This window comes from Sceloporus occidentalis, unplaced genomic scaffold, assembly GCF_023333645.1.
Source record: "Sceloporus occidentalis isolate IW3139 unplaced genomic scaffold, rSceOcc1.0.p SCAF_83, whole genome shotgun sequence".
NCBI classification, from domain to species: Eukaryota; Metazoa; Chordata; class Lepidosauria; order Squamata; family Phrynosomatidae; genus Sceloporus; species Sceloporus occidentalis.
Genome location: NW_028317063.1, coordinates 2,064,420 through 2,088,729, shown reverse-complemented (window position 1 = coordinate 2,088,729; position 24,310 = coordinate 2,064,420). Strand labels below are relative to the sequence as shown.

The 24,310-nt window shown below is 35.2% G+C and overlaps 1 protein-coding gene across 1 annotated transcript in view; it reads right to left on the bottom strand.

Moving 5' to 3' along the window:
- Positions 1-24,310, bottom strand: part of LOC149285178 (rho GTPase-activating protein 15-like) — a 179,609-nt gene that overhangs the window by 46,483 nt on the left and 108,816 nt on the right. Inside the window, exon 11 of the mRNA XM_089495722.1 lies at positions 12,495-12,572. Within this exon, the coding sequence (XP_089351848.1) occupies positions 12,495-12,572 (78 nt within the window). The remainder of the gene's footprint in view (positions 1-12,494; positions 12,573-24,310) is intronic.

Sequence of the window (24,310 nt, the reverse complement as noted above, 5' to 3'; positions counted from 1 at the left end):
TTAAGATAAAACGTATAATGGGTTTAATAGTAAAAGGGAAAACCGTAACCTTCAAGTTAATCAATTACTGTAGGCCAAAGTCTGATTATTGAAAACTTTATAATGAATCTATGTTTTATTTTGGTTTTTTTTTCAATATTTTATACCCTAAATACTGTCTCAGTGAGTTTGAAACCAAAAGGTAAAAAGTTAGAAAAAAATAATTTATGGTCACTAGTGGACTAAATTGGTTGGAAGGATTATTTTGGCTTACATAAATAATTTCTCCTCCACTTTCACACCCAGTGGTCTTGGTTTCTGTAACTGCTTTAGATGTGGGGAGTAGACTTTATTAGAGGTTGTCCTTTGGATTGGCCACTGGAAAAGTCCCTGAGTGGAACAGATCCCCGCTCATCTGTTTTGAGTTACTTTTGTATGAGTATGATGTCATTCAGTGTCAACTAAGCTCCTGTCCACATGACCAAGCCTGGAGACTCTCTGGGTTTCACCGGAGACTCCAGTTGAAGCGCCACTTCCCCAGGTCTCCGGATCATGGAGTTCCCAGGTATGCCCATAACACTAAGGACAAAAGTTGATGAAGGTGCTACCTATATTAGCTCACTCTCAGCCTTACCCCTGTAACAATGCCATTAAAAAAACGACAAAAGTAACCACATGGAAGCTCTAATTAATTCTAGTTAAATTTCACATATTAAACAATATTTCAAATATCCCATCCATGCATCACATTCTTAATCTGAGAAATCAACAAATTCAACCTTTTTGGTTATAAAGAAAAAAAATTAAAAACATTGAACCTAATGTATCGGTTTGTCTTAATCTGTCAATTCTCGTCTTTTCATACCCCTAGAAGAATATATGTATTGTAAGAAGCACTGCCTAAATTGTTGGCGCTATATAAATAAAAGATAATAATAATAATAATAATAATAATAAGCTTTTATTGTGGTCCTTGCACGTTCAGTTCTGGCTCATTTAAACAGTTGTGTCCTTTTTTTTTACCAAAAAGATGAAATTTAAGACTTTAGAGCTTTATCACACTGGATTGTTTAGTTTATTATATTCATGAGTGTATCTGATGTGAGATGAAACAATCTTTGATACAAAGAAAAAGCTTTGCTCTCTATTGTATAGCAGAGGAACTGTAGTTGGATATTAAGTTAGACACAGATACACTTGTGTCAAACATCCTGTTGGCAAGAAGCCCTGGAAGATGCGCCGTTTGACACCTGGTTTGCCGGTGCGACACACAGCAATAAGGCAAATCCAATTTTTTTTCTCTTTTTTTACTTTCTGAGCCAGACGCTCCACTACACTGATTTCCTGGCATCTATCTGTCTCTTAGTATCTGATCTCAAACACAGGAGAGACTAAGAGACAGCAAGATCAATAGAGCAGCAAAGCAGAATGCCTGGCAAAAAACACTCCCATATGTCCATTATTTTAGGAGACTGTTCTATTTTGTTTTACACCTGATGTCCGATGTCACAGGAAAAAAAAGAACAGATGCATAAGATAAATTGTAATTTTATGTATTAATAAAAAAACCCAACAATATATATATTATCTTATCGTCATATTATGTGTTTCTATGTTTCTATCAAGATACATAAAGATTCAAACACTGATTGTAAGAGAAACACATATTTATAATTGCATTATTCCTGTAGTTCATTTAACTGCATTTTAAACAGTTCAATCAATAAAAATAAAAAATATTAAACATTATTAAAAACATTATTAAAACTAATTTCTTATACTAAAATTGTAATAGGAAAATTAATAAGAAGTGAGTGGTTTCATGAAGAGTAGAAAAGTCATGATACATTCACAAATACTCCTGCGGGGAAAAATATAATTCCTTGTCCAGTTTTTGTTTGGAAGATTTAATCCCAGTGGGAAGCAATCATGCCAGGGGAATAAAACCCACAAAAGAGAACAGAGTTCTCCTCTCTTGTTCTGTAAATGCAATTCATTCCTGGACTGGCCATCTAACATACTGGGCTAATGCCCGGTGACCCTTTAGCCAACAGAGCCCCATACTGAACCAATCTTTCGCCATGGCCTCCGAGTCATCCTTAGTCTGCCCTGGTCCAAGTAGTTACTTGCCCCTGGTTATCCATTATATAGTGCTTCAGAATATGATGTTTCAATAATTAATAATATATTATATATATATATATTTTTTTTATATATATATATATATATATGTATATATATATTTATATCATATCATATATATATAATAATATATAATAATTATAATAGTATAAGGTAAAGGATTGGTGTTCAAATGATTATGACATACAGTAAATACCATATCGTATTTTGCCAATAATTAAATACAACATTTAATTGAATTATACAACAAATACAACAAGTCAACCTTTCTATGTCGCTACAAATAGAAACATCTTTTCCTTTAAAATAAGCAATATCATTTTCCTTGAAACAATAACAAGAAATAAAAAAGTTTCTCGGCTTATAAAAAAATAAAATATATACATAAAAAAAAATAAGAGAAATTTTTATTAGAAAACAACAGTGGGGTCTCTTTTTAATTTGCTATTTTTCCTACAGGTGGTCCGCAGCTGTATGTAAACAGGTTAGAACGCAAGTTTCCCATGAGTAGAAACAAAGTCCTATCTGTGTTCACAGAAATGCATTCGGTATTCCAGATTTATTTTGTACTAAAAATAAAAAATAAAAAGAATTCTTTTTTATTGCCTGAGGTAAGTCCCTGAGCCAGAGCGAAGACAGAAGTACTCTTGTCTCAGTGGCAGTGCGTGAAAATAAGTGATATCAAATACCTATTCACATGACACACGCGGGCCTTTTGCCAGCTTGTAGCTATTTCAATCTATTCATACGAACATGTATTTTATTGACTAAAGCAGAAGACTGCACAGAATTAACAAGAACTATGCCGTTTGAAATGGACTTCTAGGCGATCCACCGCGGCACATCACAAGCATCGAGACGACTATATAAGCAGTTAAGCGCTCCTGTGATTATCATATTTTTGGGGGGGGCTGGATTCAGTTTCGAAACTAAGTAAAGCATTGCGTCGGGGGGGGGAGAAGGGGATCGTTAGAAGTGCATTGCCACAAAAAAAAAGTATCAGGAATAAAAGGAGACAGAACAAATCTAATCACCCCCGAGGCAAACAAACATAAGAAACTTTGGTTATCTGTTTGAAAAGAAAGTACGGATGACTGCAGATGGACTTCTCAATTCTTTGTTTGTTTTCGTAAAAAAAAAAAATGTTTACAAGAAAATAAATGCAGGGTTTTAGAAAGTATTGTTTATAATGCAAAAACATTGTTTTTAACAATAACAAGAATTCTTGTAGAAACCCTATGATGTTTAGTTCACCAAAGGGGGGTGTCTGAGAGGGGAGGTTAAGCACTCCATGGTGTCCGGGGCCTGGGTATGTGCAGACGTACACTTTTTATGTACAATGTACAATGCGGCTGGGTATATCCAGCCATCCATCGCACACTACAAAACCCTATCTATCTGCAGCTGGAGCAGGATCATGCTGCTGCCGGCCAGTGGTCCACCTGATGGGGTCTATTCACTAAAAAGGAGACTTAACATCTATTTAAGTATACATTTTACAGGCCCAGCAAAGCTCTTCCTGCAACAGAAGCTTTCTCTCTTTAGTGAATAGACCCCTGTCTCACTGGCTTCATGGAAAGGGCCATCCATGATGAGCTCCTTCTGCATGAAGACCAAGTTGGCCCTATATAACGCACTGTTAATGGAGGGGGATTTCTTGACCCCCTCCCAATTAAACTATGCATTACCCAAGGCAACCCATCCCTTTGTCATGGAGATACCTATTTAATAACCAGCAAGTCCTACCATCCATTCAATCTGCACAAAGGACTCTTGAATGCATCTTGGTCATAAATCTGCCCCAATTAAATTATTTTAGTGAGTCGTCAATGACATTTAAGGAGCAGAACTATATAAGAGCAGGACCGGGTAGGGTGAGAAGGGGTATTATCTGAATAGTTGTTCCACTTAGAGAAAATATTAAATGCCAAACAAATACACTTTTCTGCCATTTTATTATCTTTTCTCAATCATATAAAAACAACACAGAAACATTTTAGAACCTTTCATAGGTTTCACATCCTATCAGTGCCTGCTTTTGTGTCACATGATAATTAAGGGCTCCCGGGAAAAAAAAATATGAATAATACAACATTTTCCATAACTAAATAATTATTTCTGTTAAGTGTTTGGCAATCAATGATGTTTCAAATTTAGGTAAAAAAGTGTAAAATTCTGCCGATGGAGTGGAACGGCACCTTTAAACCAAACCTGGTAAATATTCAGTTCGCTGCATATACATAATTACTCTTCCCACGACAAAAAAACCCTCCTGCTAAAAAAAATCTATACCCACCCCTGCATAAAACCATACTTTCCTAATGTACTATTACTAAAGAAGGCGGCAAGCGAAATTAGATATTTTATATATTTTTTTTTCCTTTTGTTTATTAACTCAGGTGACAAAAATCTAAATAAACAGTGGTTTACGCAACGCATGTCTTTCATCCATCAAACGCAATCAATTGCAGGACGCGAAACCGATGTGTGGTCCTGTTGTTGCATCTATTATTATCAGAAGCCCCATCTATATTCCTAACCGGGATACTACAGCCCCCTTTGTCATTTTCCAATAAAACCGGCCCTACCACATAGGCCGAGCACATCGTAATTAGCAGCTGGCAGAAAACGCTGTAAATCTGTATGTGTTCTGAACGATTTGCTTACATTGTTGCATTGTTGACAAATGATGCCGTACATGTTAATGGTTCTGAAATGTCCCCATTGCACCTGACGTGCCAATAAATGCCAGCCAGCTGTATGAATTATGGAAATAAGATTTTTGTTTATGAAGGTATCCCAGACATTTATTTTACCGCCTGCCTCTTGACAGATTTAATGTCTACTGTTACTCTGAAGGATATTTGCTACCTGACATAATGAATAATCAGAATTTTAACCCATTAAAGGACGAGCGTTTGGAGAGCGACACATTTTTTTTTTAATAATGAGAATGCGGCCGCTCCGGTGCCCAGAGGGTTAAACAATATTAATGCGTACGTTTTTATGGTGTTTTCTCTGCTACCATAAAATCAATCTCTGCTTGCCCCTATATATATATATATATAAATAATTTGGAAAATAAAACATGGGGTGAAGTCAACAAGAGCAAATTTTATGCTATGTAAATAATATGTTTCGAAATATTTATCATTTTAGGAAATCTATCTTATTATATAGAACTTTTTTTATTTCAAAATGTCATGCATTGTGTAAAATCTTTAAAAAATGTCTACCCATCAAACTTAGTTTATTCTTTTGCAAACAATAAAACAGTTCAGTATAGCTTCTGTTTTAAATTAAATATATAATTAAATATTAAAATTAATATTTTGAAATACAATTTCTATATAAACTGTGATTTATAATCTAATGTATCTATATGATTATAAATTGTATTACAATTGTGATTTGCTTGCCCTTTAGAAATACATGTATTAATAATAATAAAAAGAATATGCCTATAGGTGCCGGAAAAATAATTGCAATCAGTGGGAGGCGAAATGTAAATTTTTGTTGGCCTTTAATTTGGTCCCATTGTCCGCTCAGTGTTCTAAACTAGAATGATGCCATGAGGATGCAGATCTGTTAATCTCTATATACACAGAAAACATAATTTTGGATAATACACTAGCCTAGATAAGGCCTTTGATTTTCTGCTGCTTGGAATTAGTTTTTTCTCACGAAGTTGGCTGTCAAATTCAGAATGTTATGTTCATCAAAAGTCGAAAAACTTCAAACCATCAAACAAAAATCAAAACATATCAAAACAACAAATTGCCGTTCTGTTATTGGTGCTATGGATATCATTGTACTGTAATTGTAAATCCATTAGGTTGTTATACGATGACAAAGTGCCTTGTTGTCAAAGTAACTGATGACTTTACTATTTGATAAGCTTTATAGGGGAATTCACTTGAAAAAAACAATATATATATATATATATATATATATATATTTCTGCTGAAGTCAGGGGTCAATGTAGTTACACATAATGGGCATCATAAAAATAACAAACTTGGTGTTTCAGCTCCTCTCTAGGGTTTTTATCAAAAGAGTGATACAGCCGGGACAAACCGATCTATTGGGTAGAAAGGGCCCAATTATCAACAATCCCAAGTGTGGTTAAGTAAAGTTGAGCAGATTTTTTCACAATATGTATCCACTCCTTTGGTGTTAACATTGCACCCAGTTTTCTGAGGCTCTGGAACTATTTTTTTATTCTCCTACACGCCAAGTATGGCTAGACCCACTCTTTTGCCTCTTTTCTGGCACCCATATGGAGCAAGAAGAATAAAATACCACATGAGCCATCATGGGAAGATCCTTGGTATTATTACTGATATTTTCATTTATTCCATGGTTATATGGAAGACATTAGCAAAAAAAATGTAGATTTTGTGTTGTGGAAAGGACAGAGGTAAGCATGGGATGGGAATGGCTGGACTGGTAGTATTTCAGGTTAATCATTTCTAACCTTTCGTTCTGAAACCAAAAGCTTGGTTATTTAGGAAGACCAATTCTCTTCTAAGAGTTGTCTTATCGGTATAGTGACCAACGGAAGGGCCCTGTGGACCATCTTATTTTCCGCTATGAACCTTACTTCGGAGTGTTTCATAAAGATACAATGATTAAAACATCAGTGTCTGTTTAACTCTCTTCACCTGTAATGGATACAAACTGAAATGTTGTTTCATTAATCCTCATGTACAATAATGCTAATGATTAATATTGATTGATAGATATTACAAATCATTTACATGATGGATACCATCCATCTTTAGACAAATATTCCCTAAAGTATTGAATGGTAAAAGGCAAGAATGAAGATTTTGGTACCGTTCCTAACTGATTCAACACCTAGTGAATGAAATAAATGACCAAAAAATCTCAAGGAGCAGAAAACATTATAAATGCTTTATAAAAAGGGCAAAATATAATCCAGAACATGTATTTTAATTGGCAAATAAAGAAATAATGAATAAATACAGATGACATGTAATAGTTACATTTATTAATAATTACCCAAATTGAATGTTATTTAGTTAATATGGTAAGGAAATTGGTATTCTGTTGACAAGCATTTTTTCATGGTGGGAAAGCAGAGGGCAATGACTATCCATGATGACTGTTGAATATAATTGCACTTCTTTTTATGGGCTTGACATGGCTTAATTAACTTATATTTATCTGAATGGGCTATTTACATGGCGACTTTCTTTGTATACATTCAGTCTCTGATGTATAGTGCTAATTACAAAGCATACTGTCATGAAAGGACAGTATTTTGCAAATAATGAAATAGACATTTTTTATGGCGAATCGAGACCCCAGGGATATTCTAAAAATACACCTTGCACTTTCTTGGCTATAATTACATATATTGTTAAAAGAAGGTGACATTAGTAGCAGCTTCAAGGGGCCCATTTGGGCATCAAGAGTCTTTAGGGACATTAGATGATAGATAGATAGATAGATAGATAGATAGATAGATAGATAGATAGATGATTGATAGATAGATACATAGATAGATAGATAGATACATAGATGGATAGATAGATAGATAGATAGATAGATAGATAGATAGATAGATAGATGATAGATAGATACATAGATAGATAGATAGATAGATAGATAGATAGATAGATAGATAGATACATAGATGGATAGATAGATAGATAGATAGATAGATAGATAGATGATAGATAGATACATAGATAGATACATAGATAGATAGATACATAGATAGATAGATAGATACATAGATAGATAGATAGATAGATAGATGATAGATAGATACATAGATAGATACATAGATAGATAGATACATAGATAGATAGATAGATAGATAGATAGATAGTTAATAGATAGATAGATAGATGATAGATAGATAGATACATAGATAGATACATAGATAGATACATAGATAGATAAATAGATAGATAGATAGATAGATAGATAGATTGACAGCTCTCTAGCTAGGTTTACCTATAGATAAATGGATTTCAATACCTATTATTGCTCAACTAATGCTTATAAAATCATCATCAGGAAGATGGGAGCACAAAAACAAAAGAACTCAACTCATTATACAGTTATGCAATTATAATAATTGGTTATCTGCAATTATTTTTGCCCTCTGTAACAAATTCTCGCTTAGCCAGTTATTACAGGTAATTGTGGCCTGATAGAAGTAAATTAAAATAATAAAACATGCATTTTTGTCAATTACATATTTTTTTAATAATGATTTGCACTTTACTAACATTTGTCTGACCGGATGAAGCGGCTCGGTTACTGTTGGTTACATTGTTCTGCATGAAATGGAAGAAAGGGAGTTGTGTTATACTTTGCCAAAATGAAAATGTGTCTGCAACAAACTATATTTTGATCTGGTTAACTAATATTTTGACTAGTTTGCATGGAAAGCTCAGTGGAGAACTCCCGTTAGAACACAACATTATCATTGTTCTCTTTAGCCTAAAATAGGGTTTACTCTGTGCTACCGGTGAATCTGGTTTACAATTAATATGTATCTATCGTGAATAATGCCCAGTTTTACATTTGGTTATAAACAAAACTATATAGCCAAGTTGATTATTGAAATACCCACTTATTTCACCTTTTTTGCCACTATGGTATCATCACCAACATTGCATGGTTTTTATTATGTGATCCTGTTAAGTTCGACATCTCTTTCTTAATTAATTTCGCTCTATACCACTACCAGCTCACTTCACCCCTTTCTGTCTCACACCATACTCAATTTCCTTCCAACATACCCAATTTTATGACCATCTATATTCTCCAATTCAATGTTTTTGTTTGTGTTTTTGTAAAGAAAGGAACAACTTTGTTGTAACGTAAAATGTAACACCATGTAACCACTAAACCCAGATCTTTAAATACATCCTAATAGGTCTCACATTCATGTGTAGAACAACAAAACACACAGAAGTAAGTGAGTGAATTATAAATATTTGGGAACCAAATATTCCCAAATAATATAATAATATCCAATATTATATCCTATCCTAAATGACTTTTGTTCTGTAGTCGCTATGAGCACAACATGACTTTTCTGGTTCACCACATTTGCTCTGATAATATCCTGTGGTTGACCAAAATGCTTGTCGTCATTGATCATCAACCTTGGCTTTAAAAGTGAATAAAGAATGTGATGCCATTTAGTTTCCCATTTTCAAATATTATTAAGAATGATTCACAAGAAAATGACACTTCACATTCTATTCTGGTTAGACTTCTCAGGAGTCATCCAACCTTGTTAATCAGCCATGCGCTGTCTATCACTCTTTATGCTCTGGGGTTGGAATCAGCAATTTAGCATTAGTTCTTTATTATAATCTAGTATTTATAATAATATCTAGACAAGACGTCTATCTTCTATTACCCTGATAGCTTGAATAAGTCGTTTGTCTGTGGATTTATTTGTTTAGGATTCTCAAATACTTTATGGATTTAATTTAGAGTGATCACCAAAGCCACACAAGCTCCTGCCACAACCACTTCTGAACTCCAACCTAGATCTTCAATGTGTTTAACCTCATAGGATAGGAGTATAAGGCTCATCAAATACAAGAGAAACTTTGCTTTCTACTAATCATCTCAATGTTTCTCTGACCCAAGTTCAGCTTTTGAGTCTAAGTAGGAACCCAACACATTCCAAAACAGGTAAAAAGCATGAGTTGCAACCAAGTGACTTTGACCTGCTCCCACGTTCAGTTAAATTTGAACCTAGAAAAAATATCTTAACAAAGAAACCAACTAATGATTTCATATATTGCAGTCCACATAAACCAAAACATTTTCTTTTTCAGAGACAACCCTTGGTTACAATAAAAAATACATTTTTCTATTCTTCATATCCATAAATCTTCCAATTAAAACTCTATAATTTACGACGCACAAATGGAAAAAAATACTTGTAAAAGTAGCGAGGGTTTGCGTCTGGTGCTGTCAATACTTTGAAGGATGGGGTGATTACAAAGCAAATTAACAATACTTTTAAACGTGCATTCACTTATCTTTCCAATTAAATTCTTGTTAAACAACTGCACAGACAGTAATAGTGCTTCTGTGAAGCACCGATCAAGACAAGTTTATTGTAAATTTTACTCTACCACAATTAATCAAGCAGGCACATCCTATATTATTAAATGATTTCACTTGGTAGTTTAGTTAATAGAAACACTCAGTTGTTAACACTTTTTTGCAGTTTGTGGCTTCGCTATGAATATTCTTGGTTGAGCCCAATTATATATTATATATGAAGCTAATAGATAAGGCGTTGGTAGAAAGGTGTTTTTAATCTACAATCTAATCAACAATGTTTAGCTTAATGAATGGAAAAAAAAAAACATTTATAAGTTGCATGGCTAAATTTTAAGGGGAAAAATATTATCTCCTTGGACATAAAATCCATCTCTGTATATAGTAATGTAGGTTAACAATGGCCAAAACTTGGTTTTATCTCATTGTTGTCAGTCATGTGATATTTTGGGTGGCTTTTCCCGGCTCAAACACCACACTGAGCTGATGCTTTATGGCAATGTTAATGAAGTCTGTTCCTCCATAGACTTTTATTAGTCAAAGGTTCAGTCAAGGTGACCAAGACTGAGCCATTCTGTTGTTTGTTATACGGAGTCGGGTGTTTGTCTAGTAGATTGGGGCTCAGATAGCAAGCGAGAACTCATACAAATGGCTATAAAAAGCTGCCTGAGAACATTATATTATATAGAAATGTAAAAAAAAAACCATTAATCTCATACTAAAAAATGAGTTACATGTGAGTTCATTTTAATAATCAAAAATAATAATAATAATAAAAAAATAATAATAAAAAAATATATATATATATATATATTAAAAAATTTAGTCCTACTTAAATTATCCTTGTATTTATTGACTTTGTTGATGAAAAATTGAATCCTTTCCATGCATATAAAAAAAAATAGGTTCTGCAAACATTCAAAACCTTTGGTTTTTCTTCAGAATGTAAATATTGGCAAATGACTTAATGATCTCAATTTTCCTGCATGCAATTAATTTGTTTTGTTCTAGTTTAGGTCCCGAATGGAAAACCTCTGATACTTAAGACCCTGAAGTTTGGCCTTGATTTTCACGTATCAAGATCAGGCTGTGACAACTTTAATCTCAGTCCTTCCAAGAGGAATGGGCGGAAATGATCCGTTAACAAGTGTGCAATGGTAGAGTCTGGCTTGGGCCATACCAATATGACTTGGACCCTTCCTTTGTCTTTCTTTAGCGTCCATGCTTGCAACTCCTTCCTGTTTTCTGCCACTAAGTAGGAATAAAATGTCAAGGGTTCGCTGATCTCAAAGTTATTTTACTAAGACAAGTGAGATGTAAGTCATGTTTCAAAATGTAGAAGAAACATCAAAAGGCTGATCCCTGAGACATTATCAAACCAATGTTCAAATCTCAAAGTAATGAAAGTGCAGGAGAAAGTGAGTTAAGTATATGTATAAAAAAACAAAGATATACAGGATAAATGGGAAGGAGAAAAGTGAGACTTAGAATAAGTCCCTTTATGACTCAAGTAAAATATTTATAGTATAGGCAGTTCCAAACATTATTTCTTAGGTTTAACTACTGCCATCCGACTCAAGGGTAGAGCAAGTTCCCGAGGGAATCTTACTATTAATTATGGAACATTAAGAGGAATAATTGTGGATTATTATGAATGTCAACTTTGCTGTGGGAGTTCCCGGTATGAGGCAGGCAAACCAAGTCATTAGATAAAGTCCTGCAACAATATAGGCGAGGAATCTTATGGGAAAATCAGGACATTGAGCAAGATCCTGATTTGGCAAGATCCAAAAAAACATAACCTGTGCTGAGGAGAACATAATTCTAGGCATTTTTTTCTCTCTTTTACAATAAATCTTGTAGGCGACAAACATTAAAAAAAAATAATCACGCTACATAAAATAATTACATAGTGATGGAATGCTTAATTGGTAGGGAATTCTCACAATAGCTATAGTGACCTGCGGGGTGGGTATTTCCTGTTGTTAATGACGGAGTAGTGCAAGCCATGAGCTCTTAGTTCTAGAAGACAATCATCAATTGCCAGGAAACTTCTTCCCCTGTGGCCATTAATGCTTAGAAAAGTTCAAAAGCTAACCGCTAAACTTCTCTTTCCCTTTTATTTCCAGATAATCTGAAAACATTATCATCAAAGGCTAACTAGAGAAAAAAACAACAAGAATTGATCAAAATTGCAATGAGAAAACAAAGAGAGAGAGAAAAAAAAAAAGTCTCCCTTCCAAGAACAACAGTGTTACATTAAGGAAAGTCAAAACATGTCTATTAAGTTAATAATAACTTACCCTGGTTTACAATGAATCTCAACTTCTGTATTATAGATAAGTTGCCACTAACTCTGTAAATGCCGTCGGCATCCAATCCTGAAAACAGAGACGGAGAAAGGTTACTAAAATGAAAATAAATCATCCGTTATAACATTGGCTGGAAGATCCAGGCTCTCTAAACACCGTCGGCTGCTGAATATTCATGCCTCGACAAACATCATTTCTAAGTACAATAATACGTGGAATTGACATGTCAAGTAGAACATGGCTTTTTTATTAGGAACGGACGCAACATTCCATAACCACGTCTATAAATCCGATGCCTTGTTGGATGGGGGGGATCACCAAAAGCTATTTTAAGGTATTATTAAAAAATAAACAAATATTAAAAATTATTAATTATTTAGTAGTATTAACAAAACAAAATATTTTATCAAAATCTGTACAATGTTCAAAAAAGTGAATTTAAAGGGATATGTTGAGGAACAAAGCTTGTTGAGTTGATCTCTTGGAGGGTTTATAATGTGAGACCACAGGGTGACCTGAAGAGTCGCCCAAAATAAATTTGGCTACCGACCAACTACTAACTACTTATGGCTACCTTGCATAATCGCACTGGTTCAGGAAAAGCTATGACCTAAGAGCATCCATGAGCTCATGATATCGGCTTCCACCACCAGTAAACAGCTAGCCATCCAGTATGATGAGCGCCGAGATATGACATCATATGCCAACATGCTTCATTTTAAGGACATGCAGCTTGGAGCCTGTGCCGATTGGGCACAGCGCTAAATAGTGTACATGGTCTGGAGGTGTGCCAGAGAGCCAGATCACATAATAAAGAAATCCTGTAATATGGCACAGGTCAGAACACATCAAAAATTCTTGTGATAAATTTTAGCACCGCCGAATTTAGAACTATTCATAAAACTTTGCACAAAAAAATTTAAAAAGGGCACTTGTCACAGATTGGGGACAGAGGGGTAGATTAGCCTTTCTCAAATTTACATACAATACAGAGACCATGGCGTGCTTGGAAATATTCGTGTTATAGTGTTCACGGGCCATAACTTCCCTTTGTAAGAACTTTGAAAATTTAGCCAAACCAAACTCATGTGAATAGGATTTAGACATCTACTTTATAACCACATTCTCCAAGCTGGAGAGCAAATATATTATTTTAGAAACACAATTAAGCCAAGTGTAATTTAGAATAGAGAGCTGTCTTTTAAGTTGTAATTCCCTGAACAATTTTCAAACAAAACAACTTTAAAGGCACCTTTGTGAAAAGTATAAAAAAAAAAACTTTGATGGTATTCTGTTGAGAGGCACGATAGAAAAGAAATACATATACTGGAAACCTAAAGGGCGTCTGCCTGAGATAATCACGGTCTATAACCTGTCTAACGTTAATATTAAATACTCAGTAAATCGTATAAGATGGACAGAGTTTAAAGAAAAATTCCTTGACGTGGCTCGCAAAGACATCCAAGAAACAAAGTTAAAAAATAACAAAAAATATGAGATAAAAATATAGAAATGGCAACTGTTGCATTAAGTAAGTTTTGTTATTAAAACAAATTTGGAGAGTCAATTCTGCCCCACATTTTTGGGGCTCTCCACCCTTTTTTAATTAATGCTATTGATCCATATTATGGGAACATTGAGACTCCCCAGGACTCAGCTGCATTGTGGGTCCAGATTCACCGGAGTGCAGCCGGTAGGGTAGAAAGAAGTAGTGAGAGCTCTTGGCTCCAATTCATTATTCGGAGGCATATTTGGGGCTATAGGAGCCCATGGGGTTTAATCAGAGAGGGGGTCTGTTCTCCCCCAGCAATGATCTAGCGCCATCTGTCCCTGAAAAAAAAGGAGCGAGGTAACCCCTCGCTCCTTTTTTTTCAGGGACAGATGGCGCTGGTGGGTGCTGACCTATTGGGCATTGGGCAGCGTAACTCATTAACACATCACTGAATATACAACTACTTATAGAACGGGGTAAAGCGTTTCTGAGGTGCTCCCTGCGACTTGCAGATAACCATTTACCGTCCTTGATCTTATTACCGGCCGGCCAAATTGAATAAAGCGAATATGAGATGTAAAGAAGTTACATGGTAGATAAGTGGAACAGCCTTCCATCAGAAGTGGTAGAGGCTAATACAGTGAAGGAATTTAAACATGCACGAGACCGACTGGTGTTTCTATATGAATTATTTAGCGTATCCTAACATACTGTATATATGTTTAGTGCGTCTCTGCTTAAAATACAAAGGCTCCTCCAAATGGCAAATGTTTACCTACTGTATCCACACAGGTTTCTTATCACATGCATCCGTCAGGCAACATGTGTTGTCTGAAATGGATAGGAAATATATGTATCCCAGCTGCAGAACAGCTGGAGCATCCCCTTGGCTCTTGACTCCGGCGCAGCGATACATATTTATCACACCACGTGCCCTTTAAACTTCTAAGCCTTACAAAATGTACAGCCAGGTTTAATGTAGAAATAATAAAAAAAAAACAACGCCAGTGCCACGTAAGGTTAGGAGATGCCTGGACACCAGGTTAAGATATATGAAATGTGTCTTTAGTAGACGGTTCATGTGTTTTGAATCTCTGTCTACCTAAGATATAGAAATATGTGAATATGTGTTTCTTGCCATCGCTGGATCTATTCTCGATAACTTGCTATGAAGTCGGTCTATGTGAGCTTATAAAGTCTATAAAAAGTGCATCAAATGGCGAGGAAACTTTGTTTTTATCCAGTTCCTGGTTATAAAATGTCACTTCTTATGGGAGTTTGCTCCATCACCCTCTCTATACATTATAACTTTCTAACATTTCACCTCTGAGCCCCCAGTTTTTGATTTTGTCCACTTGTTCTAAGATTTCTCCTCCGAAATAGGGTTTGGGAATTCAACGGTACTAGGAGTGATGTTTCTCAAGCAGCAGAATGTAGAACCTTTAAAGTTTGGTAAAGAATAAAAAAAAATTAGAGCGACAAAAAGAAAAAAAGAAAAACGAAAGTGAGACTTAATTATTGGATGGAACAGAACTTTTTCACTAACTATATCGGTCCCGGGGATCAGGGCGAGGTATCATTGGCTGGCATAAAAACGCTAATTATTATGTCTCAAGACAACAATAAACAGAAGAGGCGGATTGTCAGAACACTGTATTTAAGGTTGGTTTCTGTAACGGTTTGCGCAAACAAACTCTTCTCCTTCTTCTGCGGCGTGCTGATGGATAAGTGACAGCTGGCACCGAATGCAAGGAAAGAGATTAAGTTTTTGTTGAGATTGGATAGATAGAAGAGCTGCAATTAACTAAGCTTGAATGATAGTTAAGGACTCCATAGGAGCTATACCTTGTATAATACCACCCGGCGTAAAATCTTTCTTTTTTTCTCATCATGCTTGGGGATCCCTATGTGAAATACAGTGCTCTTTATAAGCTCACGCCTGGGATGATTTTACTCATTTCTGTGTATTTTTACAGATATTGAATGGTGGATATATTTGGAAATGTAATAATTGCACGCCTCACTCACAAACTAAGTATGGATGCCAAGCCCTTGCCATTTGGATGCACAATGCAATTGATTTCGGTTACGTTCTTTATTTAGAACTATCCAGAGAGCAGGAAAAAAAAAAAAAAAACAAGTTCTTACGTAAGAAAAAAGAGAATTCTAATAAATGGAATGAAATATGCGAAACTCCAGGTTACAAGCATATATAGTTCCAAATTTAATGGACGCGATGGACAAATAAAAATCTGAATTATAATGGATATTTACAGATATTCGATTAAAAGGGTCTTTCTAGCCCACTACGTATTTTGCTGTACATTGTATTATTTGGGTTTTCATATTTAAATATAGATATAATTTTGTATGAACTATGTCTTTTAAAGTGGCTACAAACATTAAATTAAAGGTTATGATATTTTAATATACATGAGGTTGACCAGATATCCTCCTTAAACAGACCCTCCAGCAATAATATGTTATTTTAAGGCATGTGACAGGGAGGTCCCTCTACATTTTTATGATGCCCTTCTTGCAATTTATTTCAATAGGAGGGCTCTCCTGCCACTGATTGGATGCCCCAAGCCATCAGTGGCAAACATCAGAGAACACATACTTTCTTTTTCATTGTTTGTTTAAGGAGGTGCGCTTGGACACTGTCCACTCTCTGGGCTTCTTTTAACCCTTTAAATTCATTTTGTTTTATTTTTTTTTAGATAATTAGACTAATCATACATTAGTTAGAACATATAGAGTTGGATATTCCATGCATTTTCTTTTAAAGGATTTTGCTAGTGACCTCATTGTCATCTTTTGTAGATTTTGTCACAACTTTTATTCTGATTGGGTTTTCAAGGATGTGGGAAAATAGTTTCGGGAAAACTAAGTCCATCCCTTTTTAGTCAAAATAGCAATTTTTGGCTTGGCATGAATTATGGTCATCGTATTTCAGTCCAATATTTTCTGTAAAGTAATCTTTCACTCAACGGTGGATTAGACACAAAAGCATTCAATCGCTAGTAAAAGGCTTACAAGTGTTATTAATATACTACAATCCCTTAAATATTTTTTCACCCATTAACAAAACAGCGAACAATTACATCTGTATTTCCAACAGTTAAAATGTTTTTTGGATAGTTTTATGCTTTAGACATGCAGACAAAATATAAAAATACTGTTAAATCCGACACAATTATATCAGAATGTCAAGTTTTTAAATGATTAGTTGATTACACAGAACATAGAATTTGCCAGCTGATAAGAACCATTCGACAAATCTAGTCTGCCCATTGTCTCTTGTTCTAAAGACTAAAACCTAAAGCCAGTCCTTTGCCCACCTTTGTTGTCCCTTGAGGCCCACCCAATGTGCGAAGGAAAGTCCAGATATGGACCTCTTTGCACATTGTGGCGAGATCAGACTGGTAGGTCAATGGAGACTTCAGACATTTCTGAGTGCACACTCATCGTAGGGCAGGCTAATAAGCCGCTATCCATTTTCAGTTGAGCTATCCTAAAAGCCTTTTATGTATGTGATTCAGGATTTCTGTATGTCCATCTCATGCATGCTTATGTTCCCTCACGGTATTAACTTCCGCGGCGAGGTTATTCCACTTATCTCCCACCCTCCCAATAAAGTAAAACGTCCTTTTATTATACCTAAGGCTGCGGCTCTCTAATTGTACATTATGACCTCATGTCATAATTCCTCCCTTACTGGATGTTTTTTCTAAACCTTACAAAATCAATATTTCAAGCTTTACATCCCATCCTTTATGGAGACTCTCCATGGGAACCAATGTATGTCCCTATAGGCACACATACTTCATATATCTTGCCGTTTCAATGGTGGAAATCTGAAGTTATTTATCATTCTGTGATATAGAGGGGAAAATCCAATAAAGTCAAATTCTATTGAATGATCACATTCAAAACAGATACTGCTGGGGATGAGATCTTTAGTTAGATAAATCATCCTAATCAAGTGGGTTAATATTTTTAAACAGTGCTTATCTATTCAGCAGTGGTATAATGTATGCTAATGACCACATATAGCACCATTAACCAAATAATATGCCTGCATGATCTTTAGTCTGCCATGTCATCAGTAGATGTTGTGATATATTATTAAGAAATACTGGGGATACAATAGCAATAACCTTAATGTATTTACATTACTGGCCCATTTACGAAATTAGGGTGTAGTCATCAGGATAACCTAGAGAAACCGACTGTCTTCAAAAACAAGACAGACTACCACTTAAATGGAAGCCTTATAGATTTTAAAAAAAATATTTGACCACCAGATGGTGGAAAACCTCCCTACAAAGCAATGAATGTGGTATATTAGTTTTTTTAGTAGATGAGCATTTAGATTAGATATTTAATCTTATGGGTTTTTTGGTTTATAAACACTTTTTCCTTTATATCTTTCCTACTAACCTGACTCGATGAATTGGAGTCAACCCTCTTCTTCATCCCTCGCATTTAGTCCCTCGCCAGATCCTGGCACTTGCACCTAGAAAAACATCTCTCGCATCCACCCATTGCTAACCCAAGAAGCTACAAAAACCCTGGTTCATTCCATTATCTCCTGTCTATTTGCAACACTCTTCTGGTTGGCATTCCTCAGTCTCGACTTTCCCCTTTATAATCTATCCGAAATGCTGCTGCTAGGATTAAATTAATTACACTACGCTCTTCTTCTGCTTCTCCTCTCTGTGAAGCCCCTGAAGCCATCTACTCCATAATATTGCTCTGCCATACATTTCTACCCTCACAACATAAATATTTCCCTACTTGATCCTACTTAAATCTTATGTTTTTCCCGTGGGCTAGGGGTCTCATCCTCATGTACCATCACTTTCTTTTCCCGCTTACAAGCTTTCACTCGTGCTAACCCATACCTCTGAAAATCGTTTTTATCAAACCTCTCAACGTTCAAGAGAAATCTCAAAACCCACTTCTTTACAGCTAAAATTTATCTGCCACTAATAGAAACCCCCCATCCCTCTTTCTCAATACTTCATGTTTCTCTATACCCCGTTCCCTCAAGATTGTCAGCTTGCGGGCAGTGCCATCTTTACCTAATGTCTCGGCTTGCCTTAGTCCATTCCAGACCTTTAGAATGTATGGACTGTAAGAAGAGCTGCATAATTTATTGGGGCTGTATAAATAAAAGTTAATAATAATAATTTCATTTTTTTTATTAGGTTTTGTACTATTTTCACCATCTCTATAAATAAGTTTGGAGATCACCCGTGGAGAACACAACTAAACTTTCTTTTTTGTTTTATTTATGTTCTATACTCCAGGCTAATAAAATCAGAGTCTCCTGGGATATATAGAAAATCATAATGAACTGATGGGAATCTATTCCCAAACAAAACATCACTAACTCCACATTCTTTATATACTGTATAAAAAAAAACATTCACTCTGTGCCAAAAAGATTTCTCTGCGATGGGAAAAAAACTAGCCATTTACAGCAATCATTATTTGAAGTTACCTGATTTATGCACCACCATGATAGCTTTCATGTAAATATTATACTATTACAGCTTTTATCTTCTATACGTAAATACAAATAGGCTCTAACAGTTGGTCAAAGAATAACAATGAGAAAAGGAGGAGAAGAAATATTTGAAGACATATACCGTATTTATGCATTATGCAGTGAATGCCTTATAATGTGTTTTTCAAATCCTATGCTACCATTCTATATGCTAAATATAAATAAACCTATATTATAATATTTAAAAAGAGATATTTATATGTATGAAATCCCACCTTATGTTTATTCCATGGTATATACATTGTTCTTAGAATCTCCCTTGTTAAAAAGTTGCTGATTGTTGCTGATTGGTTCAGGCAGCTTTCGCTGGCAGGTAAGTTTAGAAAATGTATATATATATATATATATATATATATATAAATATATCTATATCTATATCGATTTATATATAGATATATATACATACATATACATCGACTAGGATTTCAGTTGCCTTGAATGGGTTTTTCAAATATAATACTTCTGAAACAATTACCTCCGAATGACAAACAGAATGGACAAGAGCTCAGCATAACCTCTATTAAAAGGTGTTGCCATGTCTTATATTTAATTAAGATGTCTTAAATACATGACTTGCCTTTTAATACATGAAAGACACTAACGTAACTACTCTGTAAGTGTGTGAGCATGGATGTCTAGTTGTGTGTGTGTGTGTCAGAGAGAGCATGGGTGTCTAGTTGTGTGTGTGAGAGCATGGATGTGTAATTATGTGTGTGTGAGTAAGTGTGTGTAATTTGTGTAAGCGTGTCTTCATAGATGTGCCATGAGTGTTTGTTAGAAGAGGGGGCAAGGGGCAAAGAAGGCACAGACAAGTTGTTTGGGGGCAATGATGGCACATACCAGCTGTTGGGGGGGGGGATATTTGCACCAGGGCCCTATGGTTTCTAATTATGCCCCTGATGGAAGATGCAGGCTGCAGAGGGAGGGGGGCTGAGGGTATTTCCTGGGTCGGGCCTAGGGCAGTGCAAAAAGTATATAATCACTTCATGGAGGGTGCAGGGAGCTGCAGCTTCTCCTTAATGTAAGAACATTTGTTTTTAAAATTTACAAAGTAGTTTCATATGTATTGATTATACAGGGGGTTCCCTGTGTCACCGGGGTGTCCCTTTAAGATCATTTCTTGCTGCATATTTTAGCAATTACATCATATTAAATAGCCATATGAAACGTAAACTTCTATTTCAAAAATATGTTTGTAACAACTGCAATAACCATGCATGGTCTGACAGATTTATTTTTGGACGCTTTGCAGAGATGTTGAAACCTATGAAATTCCTTTAAAAAAGTGTTCTCTGCAATTATAATATAATTAGGGCATATTGGACATTAGTATTAAGGAAATCGCTCTCTTCTGTGTCATCCGTTAGTTTAACAATGTAACAAAGATCGTCTCGGAAAGTATCTCTACCTGCTTGTTCACATCTTAGCTCATTAAAACTAAACATAAAGCAGAGAGTGTTCGTTTTAAATGTCTTCCCCTCAACAGATTGCATTTTACACATTGCAACCTTTGCACTAATTAATTTTCAGAGCTAACTGACATCTAATTAGTTTACTCAAATCTAATTTTACTGATATCCATATGAGTAATTTAAATATATGCTTACACTGTCTACAGTATATAGTATATCGAACACAATGCAGCGAAACCTTCCATTTCTATTTACTACTAAAACAGATTTTGCAATTAAACATTAAAAAAAAATGTTCTCTTTATCTATTTAACCCCTTAAAGACAACAGGTTATCCTTAAACCCATGAATGACAAGGCATTGTGAGCCGGAACATGTACAGGCTTTGTCGTGAAGGGGTTAAATGTATTTTTCACTTTTATGATACTACATTGAGAGGTTCAACAGATTAAAGAGCGAAGGCTTTGGGATTTTGTGGCACAGTTATGTGAAAATATCAGTCCTCCCTAAACACTCTAAAAGAGCTCAAGAATATGTCCAATTATTAATGCATTTGGAGCAGTTTTAGAGAATAACGTAAAGTTTTCAGGATCCCGCCTTCCAAGGATCTTAAGTCTCTTATGAAAGTTGAAATATTCCCTAAAGTTGGTACTTTTAATCCATTACGTTCATAAAATATGATACCGTTGTATAGATTGATATGCTGACTCGTGTACTTCAATAATCTTACAAATGTACATTTTATTGACATGTGCATTTCATTTTTACAAATAAAATTTGTCATTTTTAATCGAGAAAAAGCAAAATGACTCTTAATTATAAATACCCAAGAACTAGAATTGTTGAATTATGTTTGACAAATGATCTACCAATCAAAAGAATACTATTATTATTATTATCATTATTATTATTATCTTCTTTGTTTTATATAGCGCCAACAATTTACGCAGGGCTTAATACAATACATATATTCAAGGGGTCTGACAAAACGAGAATTGACGGACTAAGACAAACCGATACATTAGGTGGAGAGAGCCTGGTTAAAAGATGCCTGGTTAGTAATAGAACAAACAGCAGAAGACATAACATAACATAAACAAGAAGTGTTTGGCAACTAGAACATGTAAGGAATCCAAAAAAAGGGGATCATTATCACCAAATAAAAAGAAATGGCTTTTCGCTTTTGTTTTTGGACGAGCGTTCTGTAGGTTATGCAATACTTCCGAAAACACAAGTGAACATCTGGACGATTGGACATCTATCTGTCTAAATTTATTCCGATAAAGTATCTGACAACTGTTTTTAAGATAATAACCATCAAAACAAGTTACGGTGTTTCAAATAAACAGAAGCCTAAAAAGTGGACCTAGTTTGCCTATGGATGTTTAGCTAGGAACATAGAATTAGACGGCAGAGAAGAACCTTTCAGACCATCAAGTCTGCTCATTCTTCCTGCTGTAATCAGTTCTTGGTCTCATCTTAGATCCAGAAAAGCCATATGCCTCTTCCACCCTTTAAACAATTCTCTTACTGTATTAACCCCTGCCACTTTTGCTGGGACGCTGTTCCACTTATCTACCACCCTCTCGGTAAAGTACTTTACTTCCTTGCATTACATCTTCTCCATGGTCATGATCAATCATTTTCTGTAGCTTTAGAGCTCCACCATCATTGGGCCCAAAAACATGAAATTTGATCAACTGAATTTTGTTCCTGTATACAGAGACACGTTTCTGATGTTCAAACTTTTAGAAACCTTTGAGCTACCGAGGGATGGAATGCAATGTTTTGTTGGTGTTTATTTGCTCTCATGACATGAAATTCAAAGATGACCAGAATATGTTGGAAAATATAATACTGATTTTTTTTTCCCGGGACATAGAGAGTACAGAATGTGAATGGCTAAAGTCTATGAAGGGTTAAACATGAATATAACTGTGTCCCGAGGGACTTTATGTAAATAATGTGAGTGACGGCGAAACATCATAACAGTATTTAAGTATTTAAAGTAATAATTTTAGTAATTTTTTCTTTTTTTCTTTTCTTTTCAGGTCGCTATAATCTAACCAAAGATAACTAATTGTTCAAAGTAAACATTCCACTTAAACCACAAAAGGAATCCATTGCACAAACATATAATTCACGACCATTTTCGTGGGCTGCAAACAGTTTGGAATGAGCATAAAATGGAACAAAAAAAAAATCAAAGTGAGCATTTAGAAATGAAAATGTGTTTGCAGCAAAAGGTCAGTCCCTTTGCTTGGCAGACTACGCATAAATCCATGGGAAAAATCTGATCACACAAGCAACGAGGAGGTTTTTAAACCAACAACCTCTTTGTTTCTTTAAACAGTCCTCGGGACCTATAACTGGATCCTGTCAAACAAACGGCATTCTAAAACAAAAACAAAAAAAGCCGAAAAAGAATGTAACAGCTGCTTAGAAGTATGTTGAGAGATAAAGATGTTAGAGCGAAGACCTTTCTTAGAAAAGGACCATTGACTTCTATCATTCGTAGAACATAATTACGGATTCCAGGCTGACTTTTGAGAGCACGGTCAAATACGTAGGGTGTAATTATTTTCCAAGAAGAGCCTGTTCTGACATATCGACACAACGTTTCGATAGCGCTGTCACACTTTCAATTTAGCTACATATACAGCATAAATAATAGATATGGTAATATTCAAACCCGGACATCATACCATGGTGGTAGCATGAAGGGAGATCTTCAGATTGTTGACGAACAATTCTCTTGATGCTTTAGTCATCACGGTCATTAAGTAACATTCCAAACAACTCCGCTGGGGAATATCTTTTGACTCAACTGATTAAATTCTCCTACTTTAACCTTAGAAACTTCCTTAATTCTTTCTCAAGTAAAGTGCCAGTTGTCCTAAATTAAGGGATGTAGATAAAACAAGGACCACTGATTGTCCTGTCTACCAAAGAAGTAATGATAAAAGTGAATGTCATTTATTCTTTAATTCTCTTTGAATCCTAAGTGTCATCCAAATGTGAGAGAGTGGTAGATAGGTGGAACAGCCACCAAACAGAAGTAAATTTAGACATGCACGGGATGGACACATGCTTCCTGTATCTAAGACAAGATCAATGACTAGATGGGCTGGCCGGTTCTTATCTGCTGTCAGATTCTATGTTTCGAGAACACAAAGTATCTTCTACATACCAGCAAAATATACTGTAGAATGTAGACACGCTGTGGTATCATACATCGCTTTGGTAGAATTCCCTGCTCCGTCACAATATAACCTCCTCAGGCAATACGACTATAATTAACTTAGGTGCAAATGTATATGACAAACTA